At 42.5% G+C, this 22,537-nt stretch overlaps 1 protein-coding gene across 3 annotated transcripts in view; it reads left to right on the top strand.

Annotated features, from left to right (window-relative positions):
* Positions 1 to 2,684: 2,684 nt before the first annotated feature.
* LOC134346684 (uncharacterized) overlaps positions 2,685 to 22,537 on the top strand; it is a 90,699-nt gene continuing 70,846 nt past the window's right edge. For all 3 annotated transcript variants that reach the window (XR_010017987.1, XM_063048192.1, XM_063048191.1), the window contains exons 1-2: positions 2,685 to 2,869; positions 21,576 to 21,881. Coding sequence is in view for 2 of the 3 variants with exons in the window: in XM_063048192.1 (XP_062904262.1) it covers positions 2,821 to 2,869; positions 21,576 to 21,881 (355 nt within the window). In the remaining variant the exon portion in view is untranslated. The remainder of the gene's footprint in view (positions 2,870 to 21,575; positions 21,882 to 22,537) is intronic.

Genomic DNA, 22,537 nt, shown 5'->3' with positions numbered 1-22,537 from the left:
CAGAAAGGCTCCTGCAGACTGGATGGAAATAAATATGACCTATTTAAGTGAGACAGAAAGTAAGGAAGTCCTGACTTGTCAATTTGACATCAATATTTGGGAAAATATTGGGATAAATTATGTATGCAATATTATTCTGTTGGAAAATAAGCAGAATTGGCGTGGTCATCACAAAAGGGAAATCAGATGTTTCCAGCAGAGAATGTACATCAAGTTGGCTGTTTGCCCATCTTTGTTTGTTTCTCATTGATTCTATTGTGTTTCTTTGTATCTACTGTGAATACCCCCAAGAAAATGAATCTCAAGGTAGTACATTGTGACATAGAACACTTTTTAAAAAAGGAGGGAGAGAGAAACCGGGGAATTATAGGCCGGTTAGCCTAACGTCGGTGGTGGGGAAACTGCTGGAGTCAGTTATCAAGGATGTGATAACAGCACATTTGGAAAGCGGTGAAATGATCGGACAAAGTCAGCATGGATTTGTGAAAGGAAAATCATGTCTGACGAATCTCATAGAATTTTTTGAGGATGTAACTAGTAGAGTGGATAGGGGAGAACCAGTGGATGTGGTATATTTGGATTTTCAAAAGGCTTTTGACAAGGTCCCACATAGGAGATTAGTGTGCAAACTTAAAGCACACGGTATTGGGGGTAAGGTATTGGTGTGGGTGGAGAATTGGTTAGATTCCTGGGATGGCAGGTCTTTCATATGAAGAAAGACTGGATGAACTGGGCTTGTACTCGTTGGAATTTAGAAGATTGAGGGGGGATCTGATTGAAACGTATAAGATCCTAAAGGGATTGGACAGGCTAGATGCAGGAAGATTGTTCCCGATGTTGGGGAGGTCTAGAACGAGGGGTCACAGTTTGAGGATAGAGGGGAAGCCTTTTAGGACCGAGGTTAGGAAAAACTTCTTCACACAGAGAGTGGTGAATCTGTGGAATTCTCTGCCACAGCAAACTGTTGAGGCCAGTTCATTAGCTATGTTTAAAAGGAAGTTAGATATGGCCCTTGTGGCTACAGGGGTCAGGGGGTATGGAGGGAAGGCTGGGTTCTGAGTTGGATGATCAGCCATGATCATAATAAATGGCGGTGCAGGCTCGAAGGGCCGAATGGCCTACTCCTGCACCTATTTTCTATGTTTCTATGTTTCTATGTAATCTACAGCACATTACAAGCCCTTCAGCCCACAATGTTGTGCCTACTCTAGGCACTTCCTAGAATTTCCCTAGCGCGTAGCCCACTAATTTTCTAAGCTCCATGTACCTATCTAAGAGGCTCTTAAAAGAACCTATTGTATCCACTTCCACCACCTCTGCCGACAGTCCATTCCATGCACCCACCACTCTCTGCGTGAAAAACTTATCCCTGACATCCCCTTGGTACCTATTTGTAAACACCTTAAAACTATGCCCCCTCATGTTAGCCATTTCAGCCCTGGGAAAAAGCTTCTGGTTATCGACACGATCAATGGCACTCATCATCTTATACACTTCTCATCCTCCATCGCTCCAAGGAGAAAAGGCCAAGTACACTCAACCTACTTTCTTAATGTATGCTCTCCAATCCAGGCAACATCCTTGTAAGTATATGTACTTTGATAGTATATTTACTTTAAACTTTGAAATTGAACTTCCCATTGGATGTGGTGTTTAAAGTCTCAGACAGGTTAGTGAACAAGTTTACAGCTTACTGGAATTGTGGGGAACCTGATGAATGAGGATTCACAAATGATATTCAGAATCATCTTTGACTTCTGTTAACTAACTCTTAATCCACTCAAGATAAAGTAATTAACATTTAATACAGAAAGGAAAACCCAGAGGATTGCAAATATTTGTGTAATGCTCTGTAATGTTTCACTGCTAATGTAATGGTTTCTCTGTAGCAGCAGTGTTTGGGTTATGACTAGAGATAATGGGGAGGTTTTGGAATGTGCACCATCCAATGAGAGGCATGTTGTTTCTTTCTTGTGTGTCTGAGAGAAGAGATTTGCGGGCTTTTGTTCGGGAGAAGAGGGAGCGAGAAGATGCCAGAACAGGGAAGTGGGTGACTGTAGGACTGAGTGGACTTGGAATGGGTTTGGGAGTTGATGACGCCCAAGGGATATCGATGGAGAACTAAAAGATGGGAAACAGTGAGCTCCAATATGAGCATGAGACGGTTTCATTAAAATGGGCCCTTTTTCTTTTTGTTTTCTTTACTAACCTTATAGTCAAATTAAGAATTATAAATCTCAATCATTTAATTGCATATTGTGTACTGTTGTTATTTCATGGTACTGATTTGTAACAGGGGAACACATAATGCAGCATCTACCCAAAAAACTTTTCTCAAGTTTGGCCGGGCTAGAGGCAGTCCCCGCCCCCACACCCCAGAATAATGCAGCTGGCCGAACCGGAGGGTTAGAAGTGGAATTCGCTGTTTCTTGCTTTAAAAATTGTGAATTTTCTGGATATTAAAGGCAACCAAGCGATTGTGGGCCATGGGTACATCAGGAATGATCTAACTGAATGGCAGAGCAGCAACAAAATATTATTTATCTTGAATGTACTGTATATTGTCCCAATTAGAGTGAATTCAGTCAACTTTCAGTTTCATATTTAATGTGAACCACACCCCGAGTCTGATGTTCACCATTTCCTGATGCTGTTGGTTCCTCCCTCTGGTGTCCAGTCAGCTCGGTGCTCACCAGTCGGTGTCCCAGTCCTGGAGGCTTGAGGATCCCGGCAAGTTCAAGGTGCCAGTCGGAGGAACCTGAGACTCTGGAACCATCTCTCAATAGACTGGGAGTTTCGGCTCCCGCTTGACACGTGGACATGTTGTCACTCATTCTCCAGTTCGTGCTTGTTGTGGCTCACACGAAAGGTGAGGGTGAGCAACCGGGACCGGGATGCGGGATGCAGGATAGTTCACAGAGACAAGGGAAGTCAGCAGTCACGTGACTTTGGGAATGTTCTCGCCTTTCCCGGAGTCTCTGTCGAGGCGGGGTGCAGAAGAAATGTCTGGTGGAGGACGTGGTCTTTCTGAACTCTGGCTGTGTCAGAGAGAGAGAGAGAGAGTGGGGTTGGTCTCCGTGGTATTGTTTTGGTCAGAGTCACAGGGTGATGGAACAGTAAACAAGGCCTGTCTGCCTGTCATCAGGGTTTATTACCTTGGCGTGTGGGTGTCAATAGATTTATTGGGGAGCCCCTTTGTGACTGTGGAATTGACCATATTGGTTGATGCCTCTTAAAGTATGAACTGTAAATGGAAGGAATGCCTGTGAGATGTGTGACTTGCACCAGGAGGAGAGCTGTACACACTACACTCATCTACAGAAGCAGTTTGAAGTCCAGATCTCAGAGCTGGGGTCACAGCTGGAAAACCCTGATATTTTAGTGAGGCCGGGGGAGCTGTGGTAGCAAATTTGTGGAGGTTGCCCGACAGCAGGTTGAGAGTGAGGATGAGCACCTCTGCTCCATTTGCCAAATTTCCGAGTGACCAAACATTTTAATTCTGATCCCCATTCCCATTCTGACATGTTGGTCTATGGCCTCCTCTTTTGCCACAATGAGGCCATTCAGGGTAGAGGAATAGCACCTCATATTCCGTCTGGGTAGTCTCCTGCTTCTCCTCTTTCTCCCATGGTTCACTCTCCTTTCCGATCAGTTTCCCTCTTCTTCAGCCCTCTACCTTTTCCACACACCTGGTTTCACCTATCACCTCCTTCCCCTCCCCTCCCCCACTTATGATTCTGGTATCTTCCCCCTTCCTTTCCAGCCCTGAAGAAGAGTCAGCCTGAGACGGTGACTGTTTATTCATTTCCACCACTGCTGCATTCCTCCAGCATTTCATGTGTGTTGCTCTGAATTTCCAGCATCTGTAGAATCTCTTGCGTGTATAGATTGAGGGTGTGTCTGCAGAGAAGGAATGGGTGGGAACTGAGTGTGTGGATGAAGATAAGAAACTGCAAAAGCTGAAAACATTCAAGAGGACATGAAAAGAAAAGGGAGTTGGAATAGGCCCTTCAGCCCTTCAGGCTTGCCCTGTTATTCAGTAAACACAGAAAATGCTGGAGGAACTCACCATCTCAGCCATCTATGGTAGGAATAGACAGCTGACATTTCGGGTCAAGACCATTAATCAGGACTGGAAAGGAAGGGGAAAGAAACCAGGATAAGAAGGTGGGGTGAGGGGAAAGAGTACAATCTGGCAAGTGATTGGTGAAGGCACGTGAGCCGGAAGGGGAATGGATGGGTTGGTGAAGGGGGATCAAGTGAGAAGCTAAGAGGTGATAGGTGAAGCAGATGAGTGGGAAAGGGGATGGATGAAGGGGGATGAAGTGAGAAGCTGGGAGGTGATAAGTGAAGCCAAGTGAGAGGGAAGGGGTGGGGTGGATAAAAGGGAGATGAAGTGAAAAGATGGGAGGTGATATGTGGAAGTGATAAAGGACTAAAGAAGAAGGAATATGAGAGGACAATGGACCATAGGAGAAAGAGAATGAGGAAGAGCACCAGAGGGAGGTAATGGGCAGGTGAGGAGTAGATACCGGGTAAGAGGGAGCCAGAATCGGGAATGGAAAAGGAGGAAGGGGGAGAAACTACTGTAAGTAGGAGAAATTGATATTCATGCTGTCAGGTTGGAGGCTACCCTTATGGAATGTCAGGTTCTGCTTCTACAAGCTTAGCGTGGTCTCATCATGGCAGTAGAGGAAGGCCTGGGCCACCCATTTCAATTCCACTTCCCATTCTCATTCCGACATATCAGTCCATGGCCTCCTCTCCTGCTGCAATGAGGTCAAACTTGGATGGGAAGAGCAACACTTTATATTCTGTCTGGATAGCCTCCAACTACAAGTAATGTCCCCCCCCCCTTACCATCCCCATTCCCATTTTCCTCTTTCACTTCATCTCCTTACCTGCCCATCATCTCCCTCCGGCGCTCTTCCCTCCTCCCCTTCTTCAATGGCCTTCTGTCCTCTGCAATCAGATTTCCCCTTCTCCAGCCCTTTAACTCTTCCATCAATTGACTCAATGGGCCAAACGGCCCAATTCTGCCTCACTGTGTTTTGGTCTTATGAAGTTGAATGAACTTATCCGCTCTGGTTGAAACAGTCTGAAGGTTGAAGGGTAATAATTGTTCCTGAACATGATGGCTCCTGTACCTTCTTCCTGACGGCAGTAGTGAGAAGAGAGCATGACCTCAGTAGTGGCTGGGGAGAGGGGGACCGTGATGGTGGACACTGTTTTCCTGCTCAGTGCTCCGTGTAGATGTGCTTAGTGATGGGACTTTACTCATGACGGACTGGGCCATATCCACTACTTTTTGTAGGATTTTCCAATCAAGGGCTTTGGTGTTTCCATACCAGGCTGTGACGAAATCAGTCAATATACTCTCCACCACACAGAAATTTGTCAATCAGAGTTTTAGATGTCATGCCAAATCTTCACAAACTTCTAAGGAAATGCTGTGCTTTCTTCGTAATTACACTTACGTGCTGGGCCCAGGACAGGTCCTCTGAAATGATAACACTGAGGAGTTTAAAGATGCTGATTCAATCCACCACTGACCACCACCCCCCATCCCTACCACTCCCATGTGGACTGCCTCATGGACCTCCGGTTTCCTCTTCCTGAAGTCAATAACCATCTCCTTGGTCTTGCTGACACTGAGTGAGAGGGTGTTGTTGTGGGACCAATGGATCAGACAGCCAGATTTTTAATCTCTTTCAGAATTCCTGTTTCATCAACACCTTTGATTCTGCTAATGACAGTGGAGTTTTCAGCAAATTTAAATACTGCATTGCAGTTGTACTTAGCCTCACAGTCAGAGTGTAAAGCGAGTAGAGCAGGGGTCAAAGCACACAGCCTTGTGGAGCACCAGTGCTGACTGATACTTCGGAGGAAATGTTGTTGCCAATCCGAACTGACTGGGGCTGCAAGTGAGGAAATCGAGGACCCAAGTGCACAAGGAGGTACTGAGGCCAAAGTCAAGAAGTTTATTGATTAGTTTTGAGGGGATGAAAGCGTTGAATGCCGAGGTATAGTCGATAAAGAGCATCCTGATGTATGGATTTTTGGTGTCCAGATGTTCCAGGGTTGAGTGAAGAGCCAATGAAGTAGCATCTGCTGTGGACCTTTGTGTCAGTAGGCAAATTGGAGAGGATCCAAGTCACTTCTCAAGGAGGAGTTGAATGTTTTGTCCCCAACCTCTCAAAACACTTCATCACTGTGAATGTAAGTGCTACTGGATGATAGTTCCTGAAGCAGGCTCCATGTTCTTCTGAGGCTCCGGGTACAATTGAAGCCTGCTGGGAGCAGGTGGGCACCTCAGCATGCCGAAGCGTGATGTTGAAGTACATTCGGCGAACATTCTAGCCAGTTGATCAGCACAGGCATTTAGTACTCAACCAGATGCCCCATTCGGGTTGAATGCTTTTCTTCGGTTCACCCTCCCAAAGGATGTTCTCACGTCAGCCTCAGAGACAGAACTCACAGGGTCATCGCTGGGGCGGTGGGAGCTTATGAAGGTTCTTCATGAACTGATGATCAAAGGGAGTATACAAGGCGTTGAACTCATCTGGAATTGAAGTCATGCCATCAGTAATTCAAGTTTAGTCCAATATTGACACTTTACACTTGAGATATCTTTCTGGAGATTGTACATGGGCCCTGTTGTATTTTTCTTTGTCGCCAAACCTGAATGCCTCTGATCTGGCCCTCAGCAGAGTGTGGATCTCATGGTTCATCCAGGATTTCTGGTGGGGGAAGACTCTGAATCATTGTTTGGACACACTCACCTCCGACTGTTTTTATAAAGTCCATTAAAACTGTGGTGCTTTAATTCAGACCCTCTGATAAGTTTTTGAACTCGACCCTGTCCACCTACTCGAAGAAATCCCATAGCTGCTACTCTGCCTCCCACAGCCACATCTTCGTTGTCCTTAGGCTGGCAAAGAATACAGCACAATAGAGATAAATTGCATATATATGTAGATAAATCACAGATGGAATTTAACCCAGATGTCGCCCCTTGGTAGGGCAAATGCAAGGAGACAGTAGACTATTAAGGGTAATATCCTGATCTTCTAGAAGTCCATGGAGGAGTACATCGCTCATGTCAGGGACATTTTAAAAAGGCTTCTAGACCATGGGCTTTGTGTCAAGTTGGAAAAGTCCAAATTTCATGTGATGACTTTTCTGGGGTTCATCATCTCAAGACAGACCCTACGAAAATCCAGGCAGTCAGATTGGCCACAACCATCCAGTGTCAAACAAGTCTAATGACTCCTGGGTTTTGTTAACTTTTCCCAGAAGTTCATCAGGAACTTCAACTCAGTGGCCTCTCTAGTAATCGTGCTCACTAAGAAATCTATGGGCCCTTTTGTCTGGATTACTGAAGTGGAGACTGCTTTTGTAGAGCTTAAACAAAGGTTGACATCAGCTCCCATCTTGCTTTCTCTTAGCCCTTCATTGTGAAGGTGGATGCCTCAGACATCAGACTGGACGCTGCGTTGCCTCAACAATCACCTTCGGATGGTAAATTGCATCCAAGCGCAATCTTCTTCAGGCGGCTATCCCCGGCAGAGAAAAACTATGACACTGGGAATTGGGAGCTTCTTGTGGTTAAGTTAGCCTTGGAGGAATGGTGGAACTGGCCCACTAATTGGCAATCATGTTTTGGGTGCCAAGGATTGAGTATTTATACAGCAGCTGAACTGAGGCTTGGAGCTTAATTGTAACCCTACTAGTGATATTGTCTAGCGTTTGGTTTGTGCTCAGTTCTTGATCCAGTTTGATATCGCGCCTCGATCCTCACTTCAGATACTCCAGCGTTTGGGTGCAAGCAATCCTCATCATGGACTCCCACCTCAATATCAGCTGGTTGAGTGATGTCACAGCAACAATGTTACGCTCGACATCAGTAAGACCAAAGACTTGATAGTGGACTTCAGAAAGGGTAAGACATGGGAACACTCCAGTGGATAGGGTGAGCAATTTCAGGTTCCTAGGGGTCAACATCTCTGAGGATCTATCCTGGGCACAGCATATCGATGCAATTACAAAAATGTCTTGACAATGGCTATATTTTATAAGCTGTTTCAGGAGATTTGTACATCACCAAAAGTTCCTCCCTGTACCATGAGGTGTATCGAGCAGCAAACTCGCCATTTCTTTAGCGTTTGTCTATTTGACGAGGCTGAGCTGCTGGTTTTTGTTCCAAAGTCTGAGTGTTGATGGCACCTCACCACCGGCACAGACCTGTCACCAAAGACACTCGCAATTTCTACCAGATTCAAGATTCAAGATTCAAAAAACTTTATTGTCATTCTAACCATACATCAGCTCTGTTGGGCAGAATTGAGACAGCATTTCTCAGGGGCAGTGCAATCATAACATAACAAACGCAACACTAAATAATAAACATAACAATAAATAGTACGTGATGTGGAGAGCATTCTAGCTGTCTGATTCACTGTCTGGTATGGGCGTCTATTGCACAGAATCAAAATAAGCTGCATAAAGTTGTAAACCTAGCTTCATCATGCGCAGTAGCCTCCCAAGGATTCAGGACTTCTTCAAAGAGAGATGCCTCAAAAAGGCGGTGTCCAGCATGACGGACTCCATCACCCAGAACATGCCCTCTTCTCATTGCTCCCGTCAGGGAGGAGGTACAGGAGCCTGAAGGCACACACTCAGTGATTCAGGAACAGCTTCTTCCCCTCTGCCATCAGATTTCTGAATGGACATGGAACCGATGGACAATACCTTATTTTCTCTTTTTGCATTATCTATTTAGTTTAACATGTACAGTATATATAATTTCTAAAATTTACTGTTTTTATTATTATGTATTGCAAAGAACTTCTGAAACATAACAACAAATTTCACAACCTATGCCAGTGATATTAAACCTGATTCAGATTCTCATAAATCCCTCGGGCCTGATCAACTGTTTCCCACGACATTGCGGAAGCCAGGGAAGAAATTACAGGATCCCTGGCAGAAATGTTTGCATCATTTTTCTTTCTTTTCAAATCTTTTTATTATTATTATCCAAAATAAACACGAGTACATCAAAGTAAACAGCACTTACATGTCTCAAGAAATAAAAACATTATTTTAAGGATTGGAAAAAAAATTTGTGATGAGAAAAAAAAACCCTCCTAAGCAAGAGAATGTGGGATAAAAAAACCCCATTAGGTGTTCAGCCCCAGAGCCATGCATCATACAAAAAGCTTCTAAAGATAAACGTCAAACTGCCAGCAAGAAAAAATGGACCAAAAATTTACAATTAGATCGTGGAGAATCTATCAATTAACTCAAATGATAATAATGAGCAAATGAATGCCATCTTTTCTCAAAATCAAATTTTTTATAATATTCTACAGGATAGCCATTAAGTCTAGGTGCTTTACCAGACTGCATTGAAAAAATGGCTTTATGACTTTCAGCTTCAGTAATTTGGGCATCAAGAATTTTTTGATCCTCAACAGAAATTTTAGGAAAAGCAATCTTTTGAAAGAAAGCATTCATTTTAGAAGAATCTACTGGGCATTGAGATTTATAAAGTTCAGTATAAAAATCTTATTAATTTCTTCATATTCCCAAGCCAAAGTACCATCTTCCTTTGAGTTTTCAAAATTTGCCTTTTGGCTCTAGACATTTTTAATTGAGATGCAAGCAGTTTATTATTTTTATCTCCAAACATATAAAATTGATTCTTCAACTTAGGCAAATAGCCTTCAATAGGATGAGTTAATAATAGGTTATATTGTGATTGAAGTTCCACCCTTTGTTTGAATAAATCAATATTAGGGGAAATAGCATAAATATTATCTAAGTCTTTAATTTGTTTTGAAATCTTATCTAATTCCACTTTAGTCTGTTTTTTAAAGCTTAGCTGAATAAGAAATGATCTGACCATGTAAAAATGCTCTAAATGTATCCCATATAATTAATTTAGACGTACCCCCATATCAATAAAAAGAAAAAAAATCTTTTATCTGAGTTTCAATGGAACTGACAAAGTCAGAGTTTTGCAATAATGTCTGAGACATACGCCATGGTGGATGAGCAAGAATGACATCATCACATTCAAAAAGCAAACTCAAAGGCGCATGATCAGATATAGCAATAGCATCATATTTGCATTTTTTAACACTAGGCAAGAAGCGAGGATCGATTATAATATAATCGATCTTCGAATATTTTTCATAAACATGTGAAAAGAAAGAATATTCTCTGTTATCAGGATGTAGATACCCCCATAATTCAATCAATCCAAAATTGGTCAAAAAAGAGTTAATAAGTGATGCAGAGCAATTTGGAAGTCGCTGATTGGTTGAGCTCTTATCAATCAAAGGATTTAAACAACAGTTAAAATCCCCACCCATTATCAACATATATTCATTTAAATCAGGCAGTAAAGCAAATACCTTATTAAAAAAAGAAGGATCATCTAAGTTAGTACTGTTCACATTAACCAAAACAACTTTTCTGTTACAGATTACTCCTTTAACAATTAAAAATGTACCATTAGAATCTGACTCAATATCCTCTTGAGTAAATATATTAGATTTAATAAAGATAGACACGTCTTTAGTTTTACTCTGAGAAGTGAAGTGAAACTGCAATCCCCTCCACCATCCAAAACATCTATTTTGATCTCCCGCCCTGATATGTGTCTCTTGAGCAAAAATTATATCAGGTTGGAATCGGTTAAAGATTTTAAAAGTCTTTTTTTGTTTGATAGGATGATTCCAACCACGTACATTCCAACTAATTACATAAATCCGTTTAAATACCATACTATAATTTTATTTTACTTTACACGTGCAGAGCGCATACCAATATGGGATGATCAAAAATGGGGGCGATGAAGAATACAACCACATAAAAACACGCATGCTCCAGAACCACCCAATGGTAAAAAACTCCTAACTCTAACCACTCCCCCTCCCCAAAGCCCGAAAAAGGCAAGCACTCTATGATAGAATACAAAGCCGCTCTACTTGTACAGAAAAAAATTTAAAAGGATTTTCTCTCCCTCTCCCTAGTTAAAGAAAAAACCAACTGACCTTGTAAGAGGAATGATAAAGTCTCAACAGAGGAAAGTGTTTACATTCCAGCATCTACAAAGATTAAATATTTATATTTAATCTTTTCTTTAAACAAGAAAGAACCAAAAAAAAGTTATCTTTTAAAAAGAAAAACCAGCGCCACTTTTTATGTTTAACATTATATCCCTAAAAAAAATTTAAATTTAATTATAAGATGCTATAATAAAGCAGAAAAAAATAATAGCATATTTGACCTTACTAAATTTCCAAAACTACCAATTAATAATAACATAAGTTATTAAACCCGCAACTATATATATATAAAAAGAAGTCCCATTAGTAGGAAAAACTACCAATTAATTAATTAAGAAAGAAACAAAAAAAGACATCAAACAAGATATTAAGTTAAAGGAACAAGTCCCTTTATCTTCTTTTTCTCAGTTGAATGTCTGAGTAACCATTTAGACAGTCATACTTGAACCATTGATCTTCTTTCCAAAAAACAACCCAATAATATGCAATAATGAACAACTCTCCTTATCTTCTTTTATTATTCTCTCAATAAAGTATCCAAGTAACCTTCATAAATCTTCTTTCTGAAATGCCAATAATATACAGATAACCAAACAACTTTTCAGACAGTTCATTTGGTAGTGGCAGCAGGTATAGTTTGAACAAACTGCAATGCAGCTTTTGGATCAAAAATGTACAAGGAGGAGAGTTAGAAGGAAAAACTTTAATTCTTGTCGGGTAGCGTAAAGAAGGAAACAGTTTCATATCATATGTCTGTTTTATTGCCAGAGCAAATCTTGATCTTTGTTCCATTACCTCCCTCGGATAATCTTCATAAAAACGGAGCTCAGGTTCCTTAAATCTAAAAACTCTCTGTTTTCTACCTGTCACATTATTTTATCTTTAATTTTAAAATGATGAAAACAGACCAAAACAGATCTTGGCTTATTTGGATCTTTAAATTTAGACGTAAAAGCTCTGTGTGCTCTTTCTATAGTAGGCGGCTTTGATAATATGGTAGGAAATAAGGTATGAAAAAGTTTGCCAAAGTAAGCAGTTAAATCTCCATGTTCAACTCCTTCTTGCAGTCCAACAATTCGTATATTCCCTTGGCGAGACCTAGTTTCCAGGTCTATAATCTTATTTTGATATCTTTCCAAACGAGTTATAGCTTCAAACAATTTTTACTTAGTTGTCTTCAATTCCCCTTCGTGTGTAACAACCTGAATTTCCAAGTCTTTAAGTTTTTCCAGAAATGACTTGATTTCATTCCTCTACTTTTCCAGTTGATCTTTAATTGACCCATTCTGATCTTTAATTGAATTCAGTGTCCGGACCATATCTTCAGCCCATGGTGGCATTTCATCAGATCTTTCCTTTCCCATTACCTTTATCACTAGGTTCGGACAGGTTCTTCCCACTCCTCGTAGACATAGACATATTGTTCCCTGTCAAGAATCAGCAATTAAAAATTTTAAATTCGAAGTTTAAACTAGGGGGAGAGGAACAAAACTAAGAGCAGCACAAAACTGCTGCTACTCCATTTACAGACAGGCGTAGTCTCCGTTTGCATCATTTTTAGCCGTGGGTAAAGTACTGGAAGACTGAAGGATGGTGAATGTTGTACCTTTATTTCCAAAGGGTTGCCAGATCAAACTTGGGAACAATAGATCAATGAGTCGAATATCAGTTGTGGGAAAGTTATTAGAGGGAATTTTGAAGAGAAGAAACAACCAGCATTTGGAAAGGGAAGGACAGATAGGGAAGAGCTCTCATGGCTTTGTGTGAGGGAAATATCTCACAAATTTGACTGGGTTTTTTTGAATTAAATTGAATTGACTTTATTACTTATATCCTTCATACATGAGGAGTAAAAACCTTTACGTTACATCTCCATTCAAATGTGCAATGTGCAATTTATAGTAATTTATAATAAATATTATGTACTACAGGATAGTTAATATAACATAGAAATACAGTTCCATCAGCATAAATTAAGCAGTCTGATGGCCTGGTGGAAGCAGCTGTCCCGGAGCTTGTTGATCCTGGCTCTTATGCTGTGATACCGTTTCCCGGATGGTAGCAGCTGGAACAGTTTGTGGTTGGGGTGACTTGGTTTTCCAATGGTCCTTCAGGCCCTTTTTACACACCTGTCTTTGTAAATTTCCTGAATAGTGGGAAGTTCACATCTACAGATGTGTTAGGCTGTCCGCACCACTCTCTGCAGAGTCCTGTGATTGAGGGAAGTACAGTTTCCATACCAGGCAATGATGCAGTCAGTCAGTCAGGATGCTCTCAATCTTTCTTAGAATCTGAGGGGCCATACCAAACTTCTTCAACCATCTGAGGTGAAAGAGGCACTGTTGTGCCTTTTTCACCCCATAACTAGTATGTACAGACTACGTGAGATCCTCAGTGATATTTATGCTGAGGAACTTAAAGCTGTTCACCCTCTCAACCCCAAATCCATTGATGTCTATAGGGGTTAGCCTGTCTCCATTTCTCCTGTAGTCCACAATCAGCTCTTCTGTTTTTGAGGGAGAGGTTGTTTTCTTGACACCACTGTGTCAGGGTCATGACTTCCTCTCTGTAGGTTGCCTTATTATTATTTGAAATTAGGCCAATTAGTGTAGTATAGTGTAATGAGGAGGTAACAAAAATAATTCAGGATTGGGGAGTAAGTGTTGTTCATGAGAACATTAACAAGGTCTACATGGTGGGCTAGTCTGTATCTGGATTGTTTAACAAGATCCACACTGGTGGCTGGTGGAGAACTTGCACCACATGGGAGTTAGGGTGAGCTGTTCACTTGAATGTAAAATTGTCTCAGTGGAAGGAGCTTGAAGGAGACTAGTGTTGAAATTGCAGGGGCCCTGGCAGATATATTTAAAATGTCGGTGTCTACGGGTGAGGTGCCGGAGGATTGGAGAGTAGCTCATGTTGTTCCGTTGTTTAAAAAAGGATTGAAAAGTATTCCGGGAAATTATAGGCCGGTAAGTTTGACGTCGGTAGTGGGTAAGTTATTGGAGGGAGTACTAAGAGACAGAATCTACAAACATTTGGATAGACAGCGACTTATTAGGGAGAGTCAATATGGCTTTGTGCATGGTAGGTCATGTTTGACCAATCTATTGGAGTTTTTCGAGGAGGTTACCAGGAAAATGGATGAAGAGAAGGCAGTCGATGTTGTCTACGTGGACTTCAGTAAGGCCTTTGTCAAGGTCCCACATGGGAGGTTAGTTAGGAAAATTCAGTTGCTAGGTATACATGGAGAGGTGGTAAATTGGATTAGACATTGGCTCAATGGAAGAAGCCAAAGAGGTAGTAGAGAATTGCTTCTCAGAGTGGAGGCCTGTGACTAGTGGTGTGCCACAGGGATCACTGCTGGGTCCATTGTTATTTGTCATCTATATCAATGATCTCGATGATAATGTGGTAAATTGGATTAGCAAATTTGCTGATGATACAAAGATTGGAGGTGTAGTGGACAGTGAGGAAGGTTTTCAGAGCCTGCAGAGGGACTTGGACCAGCTGGAAAAATGGGCTGAAAAATGGCAGATGGAGTTTAATACAGACAAGTGTGAGGTATTGCACTTTGGAAGGACAAACCAAGGTAGAACATACAGGGTAAATGGTAAGGCACTGAGGAGTGCAGTAGAACAGAGGGATCTGGGAATACAGATACAAAATTCCCTAAAAGTGGCATCACAAGTAGATAGGGTCGTAAAGAGAGCTTTTGGTACATTTGGCCTTTATTAATCAAAGTATTGAGTATAAGAGCTGGAATGTTATGATGAGGTTGTATAAGGCATTGGTGAGGCCGAATCTGGAGTATTGTGTTCAGTTTTTGTCACAAATTACAGGAAGGATATAAATAAGGTTGAAAGAGTGCAGAGAAGGTTTACAAGGATGTTGCCGGGACTTGAGAAACTCAGTTACAGAGAAAGGTTGAATAGGTTAGGACTTTATTCCCTGGAGTGTAGAAAAATGAGGGGAGATTTGATAGAGGTATATAAATTTATGATGGGTATAGATAGAGTGAATGCAAGCAGGCTTTTTCCACTGAGGCAAGGGGAGAGAAAAACCAGAGGACATGGGTTAAGGGTGAGGGGGGAAAAGTTTAAAGGAAACATTAGGTGGGGCTTCTTCACACAGAGAGTGGTGGGAGTATGGAATGAGCTGCCAGATGAGGTGGTAAATGCAGGTTCTTTTTTAATATTTAAGAATAAATTGGACAGATACATGGATGGGAGGTGTATGGAGGGATATGTTCCCTGTGCAGGTCAGCGGGACTAGGCAGAAAATAGTTGGCAGAGCCAAGAAAGGCCAAAAGGCCTGTTGCTGTGCTGTAGTTTTTCTATGGTTTCTATGGTTTCTATGAAGGAGGTTGGAGGGGGTAGTAATGAGTTGCTATTTAGATTGGAGGCCTGTGACCTGTGATGTACTGCAAGGATGAGCCCTGAATCCACGGCACACGGTTTGCTGCTTAATGGATTCCTGTCATCGTGGAGAGGTTTGCAGAATCTGGTCAAATGTGAAGGGTGTAGCCTGGAGGAGAGGTCTTGGACGCTCTCCAGTTTTATATTAGTTCCATTGCTCATGGAAATATTCTACTGGACCCATTGGATTGTCCTGGACCATTGGGTATAGAAACATAGAAACATAGAAAATAGGTGCAGGAGTAGGCCATTCGGCCCTTCGAGCCTGCACCACCATTTATTATGATCATGGCTGATCATCCAACTCAGAACCCCGCCCCAGCCTTCCCTCCATACCCCCTGATCCCCGTAGCCACAAGGGCCATATCTAACTCCCTCTTAAATATAGCCAATGAACTGGCCTCAACTGTTTCCTGTGGCAGAGAATTCCACAGATTCACCACTCTCTGTGTGAAGAAGTTTTTCCTAATCTCAGTCCTAAAAGGCTTCCCCTTTATCCTCAAACTGTGACCCCTTGTTCTGGACTTCCCCAACATCGGGAACAATCTTCCTAGGGGGGTATCCTGTCAGGACTGCACAGACAAGCACCTCCCTGTTTCAATCCAGTTAACAGGAGTGACCTGCCACTCGTTTCTAACTCATCACCTGCAGCCTATTTAAACCCAGATCTCATCCCCAATCACTGTTCACACATACAGACCAGCCAGCCTCAACCAGTTATTCCTAGCCTTCTATTGCCTTGTCGTGTTGAGATTCTGTTCTCTCTTGTTTTGTGGCCCCTCATGTTTTATCATTTTGCAGTTTATTATTAAAGTGATCACCTCAGCTGCTCTGTGTTTGGGTCAAGTCTCCTCTACAGTTCCTGACAGTCTGGGGCTTTGTGGTAACTTTCTTGGGAAGTTGCATGATTACATTTTGAGTGTGCCTCTGCAGAGAGGGAAAGTGAAGGTCAAGTTTATTGTCATAATGGTAGGGGACACTTAACTGAAAGGAGGATGCTAAGAGGATGCAGGGTGACTTGGATAGGTTAGGTGAGTGGGCAAATACATGGCAGATGCAATTTAATGTGGATAAATGTGAGGTTATCCACTTTGGTGGCAAAAACAGGAAAACAGATTATTATCTAAATGGTTGCCGATTAGGAAATGGGGAGGTGCAACGAGACCTGGGTGTCATTATACACCAGTTATTGACAGTGGGCATGCAGGTACAGCAGGCGGTGAAAAAGGCGAATGGTATGCTGGCATTCATAGCAAGAGGATTTGAGTACAGGAGCAAGGACGTACTACTGCAGTTGTACAAGTCCTTGGTGAGACCACACCTGGAGTATTGTGTGCAGTTTTGTCCCCTAATCTGAGGAAAGACATTCTTGCCATAGAGGGAGTACAAAGAAGGTTCACCAGATTGATTCCTGGGATGGCAGGACTTTCATATGATGAAAGACTGGATCGACTAGGCTTGTACTCACTGGAATTTAGAAGATTGAGGAGGGATCTTATTGAAACATATAAAATTCTAAAGGGATTGGACAGGCTAGATGCAGGAAGATTGTTCCCGATGTTGGGGAAGTCCAGAACGAGGGGTCACAGTTTAGGGATAAAGGGGAAGCCTTTTAGGACCGAGATGAGGAAAAACTTCTTCACACAGAGAGTGGTGAATCTGTGGAATTCTCTGCCACAGGAAACAGTTGAGGCCAGTTCGCTGGCTATACTTAAGAGGGAGTTAGATATGGCCCTTGCCACAAAGGGAAAGGGATCAGGGGGTATGGAGGAAGGCAGGTACAGGGTTCTGAGTTGGATGATCAGCCACAATCATACTGAATGGCGGTGCAGACTCAAAGGGCTGAATGGCCTACTCCTGCACCTATTTTCTATGTTTCTATGTTTTTCTATGGGACAACCTACCAGCGTGGTATGACATACCGGTGTGAGCCGTGGAGACTGGGTCTCTGGCACTGAGTCTGTTGTTGTGGCTCAGAAGAGCAGAAAGATGAAGAGGACTGCAGTACTGATCGCAGATTCCTTAGTCAGAGGAACAGAGATGAGGTTCTGTGGGCATGATAGAGACACACCGATGATACGTTGCCTCCCTGGTGCATAGATCAGGGATATCTCAGATCAAGTCCATAGCATTCTGAAGGGCGAGGGTGAGCAGCCAGAAGTCTTGGTACATAATGGCACCCATGACATAGGTAGGCAAGGTGAGGAAGTCCTGAAGACAGATTTTGGGGAGCTAGGTAGAAACACAGAAACATGGAAAATCTATAGCACAATACAGGCCCTTCAGCCCACAAAGTTGCACGGAAAATTTCCCTTCCTTAGAAATTACTAGGCTTACCCATAGCCCTCTATTTTTCTGAGCATCATGTACCTATCCAAAAGTCTCTTAAAAGACCCCATCGTATCCGCCTCCACCACTGATGCCGGCAGCCCATTCCATGCACGTGCCACACTCTGCGTAAAAAACTTACCCCTGACATCTCCTCTGTACCTACTCCCCAGTACCTTAAACCTGTGTCCTCTTGTGGCAACCATTTCAGTCCTGGGAAAAAGCCCTGGGAGAAAGCTGAGAAACAGAACCTCCAGGGAGTAATCTCTGGATTGCTGCCTGTACCACAGGCCATTGAGGGTAACAATTGGATGACTTGGCAAATGAATACATGGTTGATGTGCTGGTGCAGGGTGTAGGGGGCATGTGTTCCGATTTATGGACCATTGGGATCTCTTCTGGGGAAGGTATGACATGTCCAAAAGGGATGGGTTACATCTGAACCCGAGAGGGTCCAATATCCTTGCTGGCCAGTTGGCCAGAGTTGATTGGCTGGGTCTAAACTAATTTGGCAGGGGAGTGGGAACCAGAGTGATAGTGCTGAAGATAAGCTAGTTGGTTTACAAACAGAGGCAATGTGCAGTGAGACTCTGAGCAAGGATAGGCTAAAGGTTGGGCAAAATTACAGTTAACAGGATGAGTTGCAAAGTAAAAGGCAGAGAAAATCATAAAAGGTGAATATAGGACTAAAGGTGTTATATTTGAATGTGCGCAGTATATGGAACACAGTTGATGAACTTGTCGTACAGTTCCAGGTTGGCAAGCATCACTGAATCATGGCTGAAAGAAGATAATAACTGGGGGCCTAATATCCAAGGACACAGATTGTATCAAAAAGACATGCAGTAAGGCAGAGAGAATTGTGTAGATAGACAAGAGAGAATTGGTTGATGTTGTGTACTTGGATTTTCAGAAGGCCTTTGCCAAGGTGCCACACATGAGGCTGCTTAATAAGCTACGAGCCCGTGGTATTACAGGAAAGATTCTAGGATGTGTAAAGAAGTGGCTGATTGGCAGGAGGCAAAGAGTGGGAATGAAGGGAGCCTTTTCTGGTTGGTTGCCGGTGACCAGTGGTATTCCACAAGGGTCTGTGTTGAGACCGATGCTTTTTACGTGATTTGTCAATGATTTCGATGATGGGATTGATGGCTTTGTTGCAAAGTTTACAGACGATACAAAGATAGGTGGAGGGGAAATAGTTTTGAGGAAATATGGAGGCTGCAGAAGGACTTAGACAGGTTGGGAAAATGGGCAAAGAAATGGCAGATGGAATGTGGTGTTGTGAAGTGTATGGTCATGCACTTCAGTCGAAGAAATGAAAGGGTTGATGATTTTCTAAATGGAGGGAAAATACAAAAACCTGAGGCACACAGGTGTACAAGAGTCCTTGTGCAGGATTCCCTAAAGCTTAATTTGCAGGTTGAGTCCGTGGTGCTATCATTCATTCTGAGAGGTCGAGAACATAAAAGCAAGGTTGTAATGTTGAGATTTTATAAAGCACTGGTGAGGCCTGACTAGAAGTGTAGCATGCAGTATTGGGCCCTTTATCTTCAAAATGGAGAGGGTTCAAAGGAGGTTCACAAGAATTATCATGGGATTAAATGGCTTGTCACATGAAGAGTGTTTGATGGCTCTGTGCCTGCATTCGCTAGAATTTAGAAGAATGAGGGGTGACCTAATTTAAAGCTATTGAATGGTGAAAGGTTTTGATAGAGTGGATGTGGAAAGGATGTTTCCCTTGGTGGGAGTGTCTAAGACCAGAAGACACAGCCTCAAAATAGAGGAGAATCCTTTTCGAACAGAGAAAAGGAGGAATTTCATTCGCCAGAGACTGGAGAATCTGTGGAATTCTTTGCCAGCAGAAGCTATGGACGCTAGACTTTTATGTATATTTAAGGCAGAGTTTGATAGATTTTTGACTGGTCAGGGCATGAAGCGATAAATGGAGAAGGCCGGAGATTGGGGTTGAGAGGAAAATTGGATCAGCCATGATGAAATGGCAGAGCAGACTTGATGGTCCTGTTACATACTCCATGGATACCTTGTGACTGTCTTATGAGGATGATGTAATGGTCTTGCGGAGGTCATGTAATGTAATTTTCCCGCCGATGTGGAGGTCACGTGATGACCTGTTCTCATCAGGTATATAAGTGTAATCCCCTGGTGATGCAGTTAGTTTACCAGTTAGAATGTCAGCCAGATACTCCGCTCCACTGCATATTTGCCATATGACACAGTTCTGATTTAAAATAGAGTTTTACGTTCTATTGTAAGGTACAAAAGTGTTGGGCCAGCAGTTTAAGCAATCGCTGCCAGGTTTGGTTGATGTACCTTTTCAGTAATATTGGAGAGTGAAGACGGGAACCTGAAGGAGTCATTCAGCAGTTTTGGATAGGATCGACCATTATTGAATTTATTCAAGAAAGAGTGGTCTGCATGAGATAGCCTCTGATAAAAGCAGTAGAAAAGGCTGTGCAGTATCTAGTATCCAGAGGGAAAGGTCAGTGCCTTTAAACCATTTTGTTTCCGTCGTCATGAATCCTGCGGGCAAGGCAGGATCCGGCTGGGATTGGCAGTGACGTCGTGTCTTTGAGGAATTCTTTACTTCAGGAAAGTCTCTCCTAATTGACTGTGTAAATCTCTTGGACTTTTGAATTTACCTTTCTAAGAACTGTGTTTGAATTTACACTTTAATAACTGTTTTTGCATTTACTGCTTTAAGAACTAGTACTGAGTGGTGATTTGTTAGATGGCCGCATAGCAGTTTACTTCCGGTTAATGTTTTCGTTTGTTTATCTTTTTGCTAATTTTGAGCTGAGTTTAATAAATGTTTATTTGTTTATAGAACCTGACTCAATTCTATATTCATTGTTGCCGGTCACGTGACAGTCCAAATGGCCTAATCTTCCTCCTATCACCCAGCAACCTCCGATGCATCCCGAGCCCAATCGTGGGACTATTTATAAAGACCAATTAGCCTCCCAATTTTGGACTGTGGGAGGAAATCAGAGCACCCAGAGGAAATCCACGCAGTCACAGGGAAAATGTACAAACTACTGACAGACTCCAGCCAGAATTGTTCCTGGGTGCACCGGCAGAACCTGCCGGTACTGTAAAGCATTGTGCTAACTACAATACTGCCATGCAGCCACTAAATAAGTTGGGCCAAAAAATTAGTAGGTAGTCTTCATGGTTTCAATATCCATTGAGAAATCTGATGACAGAGGGGAGGAAGCTGTTCCTGAAATGTTGAGTGCGTGCCTTCAGGGTCTTGTACCCCCTTCCTAGTGGTAGCAATAACAAGAGAGCATATCCTGGATGATTGGGTCCTTAATGAGCAAGTTGAGCAATGAACTAAGCACACATCCTTGAGGTGTGCCAATGTTGATTGTCAGCGAGGTGGGGATGTTATTTCTGATCCACACAGATTGTAGTCTTCCAGTGAGGAAGTCAATGATCCAGTTGCAGAGTGAGGTACAGCAGCCCGGGTTTTGGAGGTTTTCAATCAGAGCTGTGGGAATGATTATGTTAAACACTGTGCTGAAGTCAATAAACAGCATCCTGACATAAATATTCGTATTGTCCAGGTGATCAAGGCTACAGATCAACTTGCCCTACACAGTTTGGCCCTGAAACTGCAGTAAAATGTCCAATAACATCTGTTCATGTAATATTACTCCTCTGCTGTAATTGTCTCACTTTCACCTGCTCTACAGTTTAAATGATTATATTTTCTTTTTATTCTGATCAGCTGAAAAGGAAGAAGTGGTTGGTGTCCTTGGTTCATCAGTTTTACTGGATCCTGAAATCATCGTTGATTCCAGCAAGAATGAAATCCGTTGGACTTTCAAAGCCAGCAACAAAAGCCTTGATGTTATTTTGATGTACATCCCACGTCACTCCACATTGGAACCAAGTGAACAGTTCAAGGACCGTTTACAATTCAACGCTTTGAGTGGTGCACTGACGATAAGCAGATTAAATGCCAGTGACCAAGGAGATTACACCTTCTCTGTTGATGGGAAAGAGTTGAAAATAATGGAGTTGCTTGTCATTGGTAAGAAGTTTCAGATATTTGTGATGTAGTGTGTGATTTATTAATGGCAGAATCTGCCGTAAAAACTATGATCTGTGATTTTTATTTCCATCAAAGTCTAAGTAGGATAACCTCTGCTGTGACTCATCAACTGAGTCCTCGAAGAGACATTGAAGCTGGTGATATAGAAACAGCAGAATTTCTGCAGAGAATCTGATTCTCCTCTCATCACACAATCAACGCTCGAACACATCTCGAATGAATGCTCAGCCCACTGTTGGTGACAAGGAGGCGTACAAGAGTGAGGTAGATCAGCTGGTTGAGTGGTGTGACAACAACCACCTTACACTCAACGTAAGTAAGGCCGAGGAATTGATTGTGGACTTCAAGAAGGTAAAGTCAATGGAACACAAGCCAGTCCTCATCTGGGAATGGGTGAGCAGTTTCAAGTTCCTGGGTGTCAAAACCACAGAAGATCTGTCCTGGCCCGACATATTGATGCAATTACAAAGAAGGCACAACAGTGGCTATGTTTCATTACGAGTTTGTGGAGTCTTGGTATGTCATCAAAGACTCATGCAAGTTTCTACAAGCGTACGTGGAGAGCATTCTCACTGGTTGCATCACCGTCTGGTATGGAGGGGCCACTGCTCAGGATCAGAAAAAGCAGCAGAAAG

The sequence above is a fragment of the Mobula hypostoma genome, chromosome 5, assembly GCF_963921235.1.
Source record: "Mobula hypostoma chromosome 5, sMobHyp1.1, whole genome shotgun sequence".
In the NCBI taxonomy this organism is placed as follows: Eukaryota; Metazoa; Chordata; class Chondrichthyes; order Myliobatiformes; family Myliobatidae; genus Mobula; species Mobula hypostoma.
Note: the sequence above shows the minus strand (reverse complement) of the source record. Positions and strands in the feature narration are given on the sequence as shown.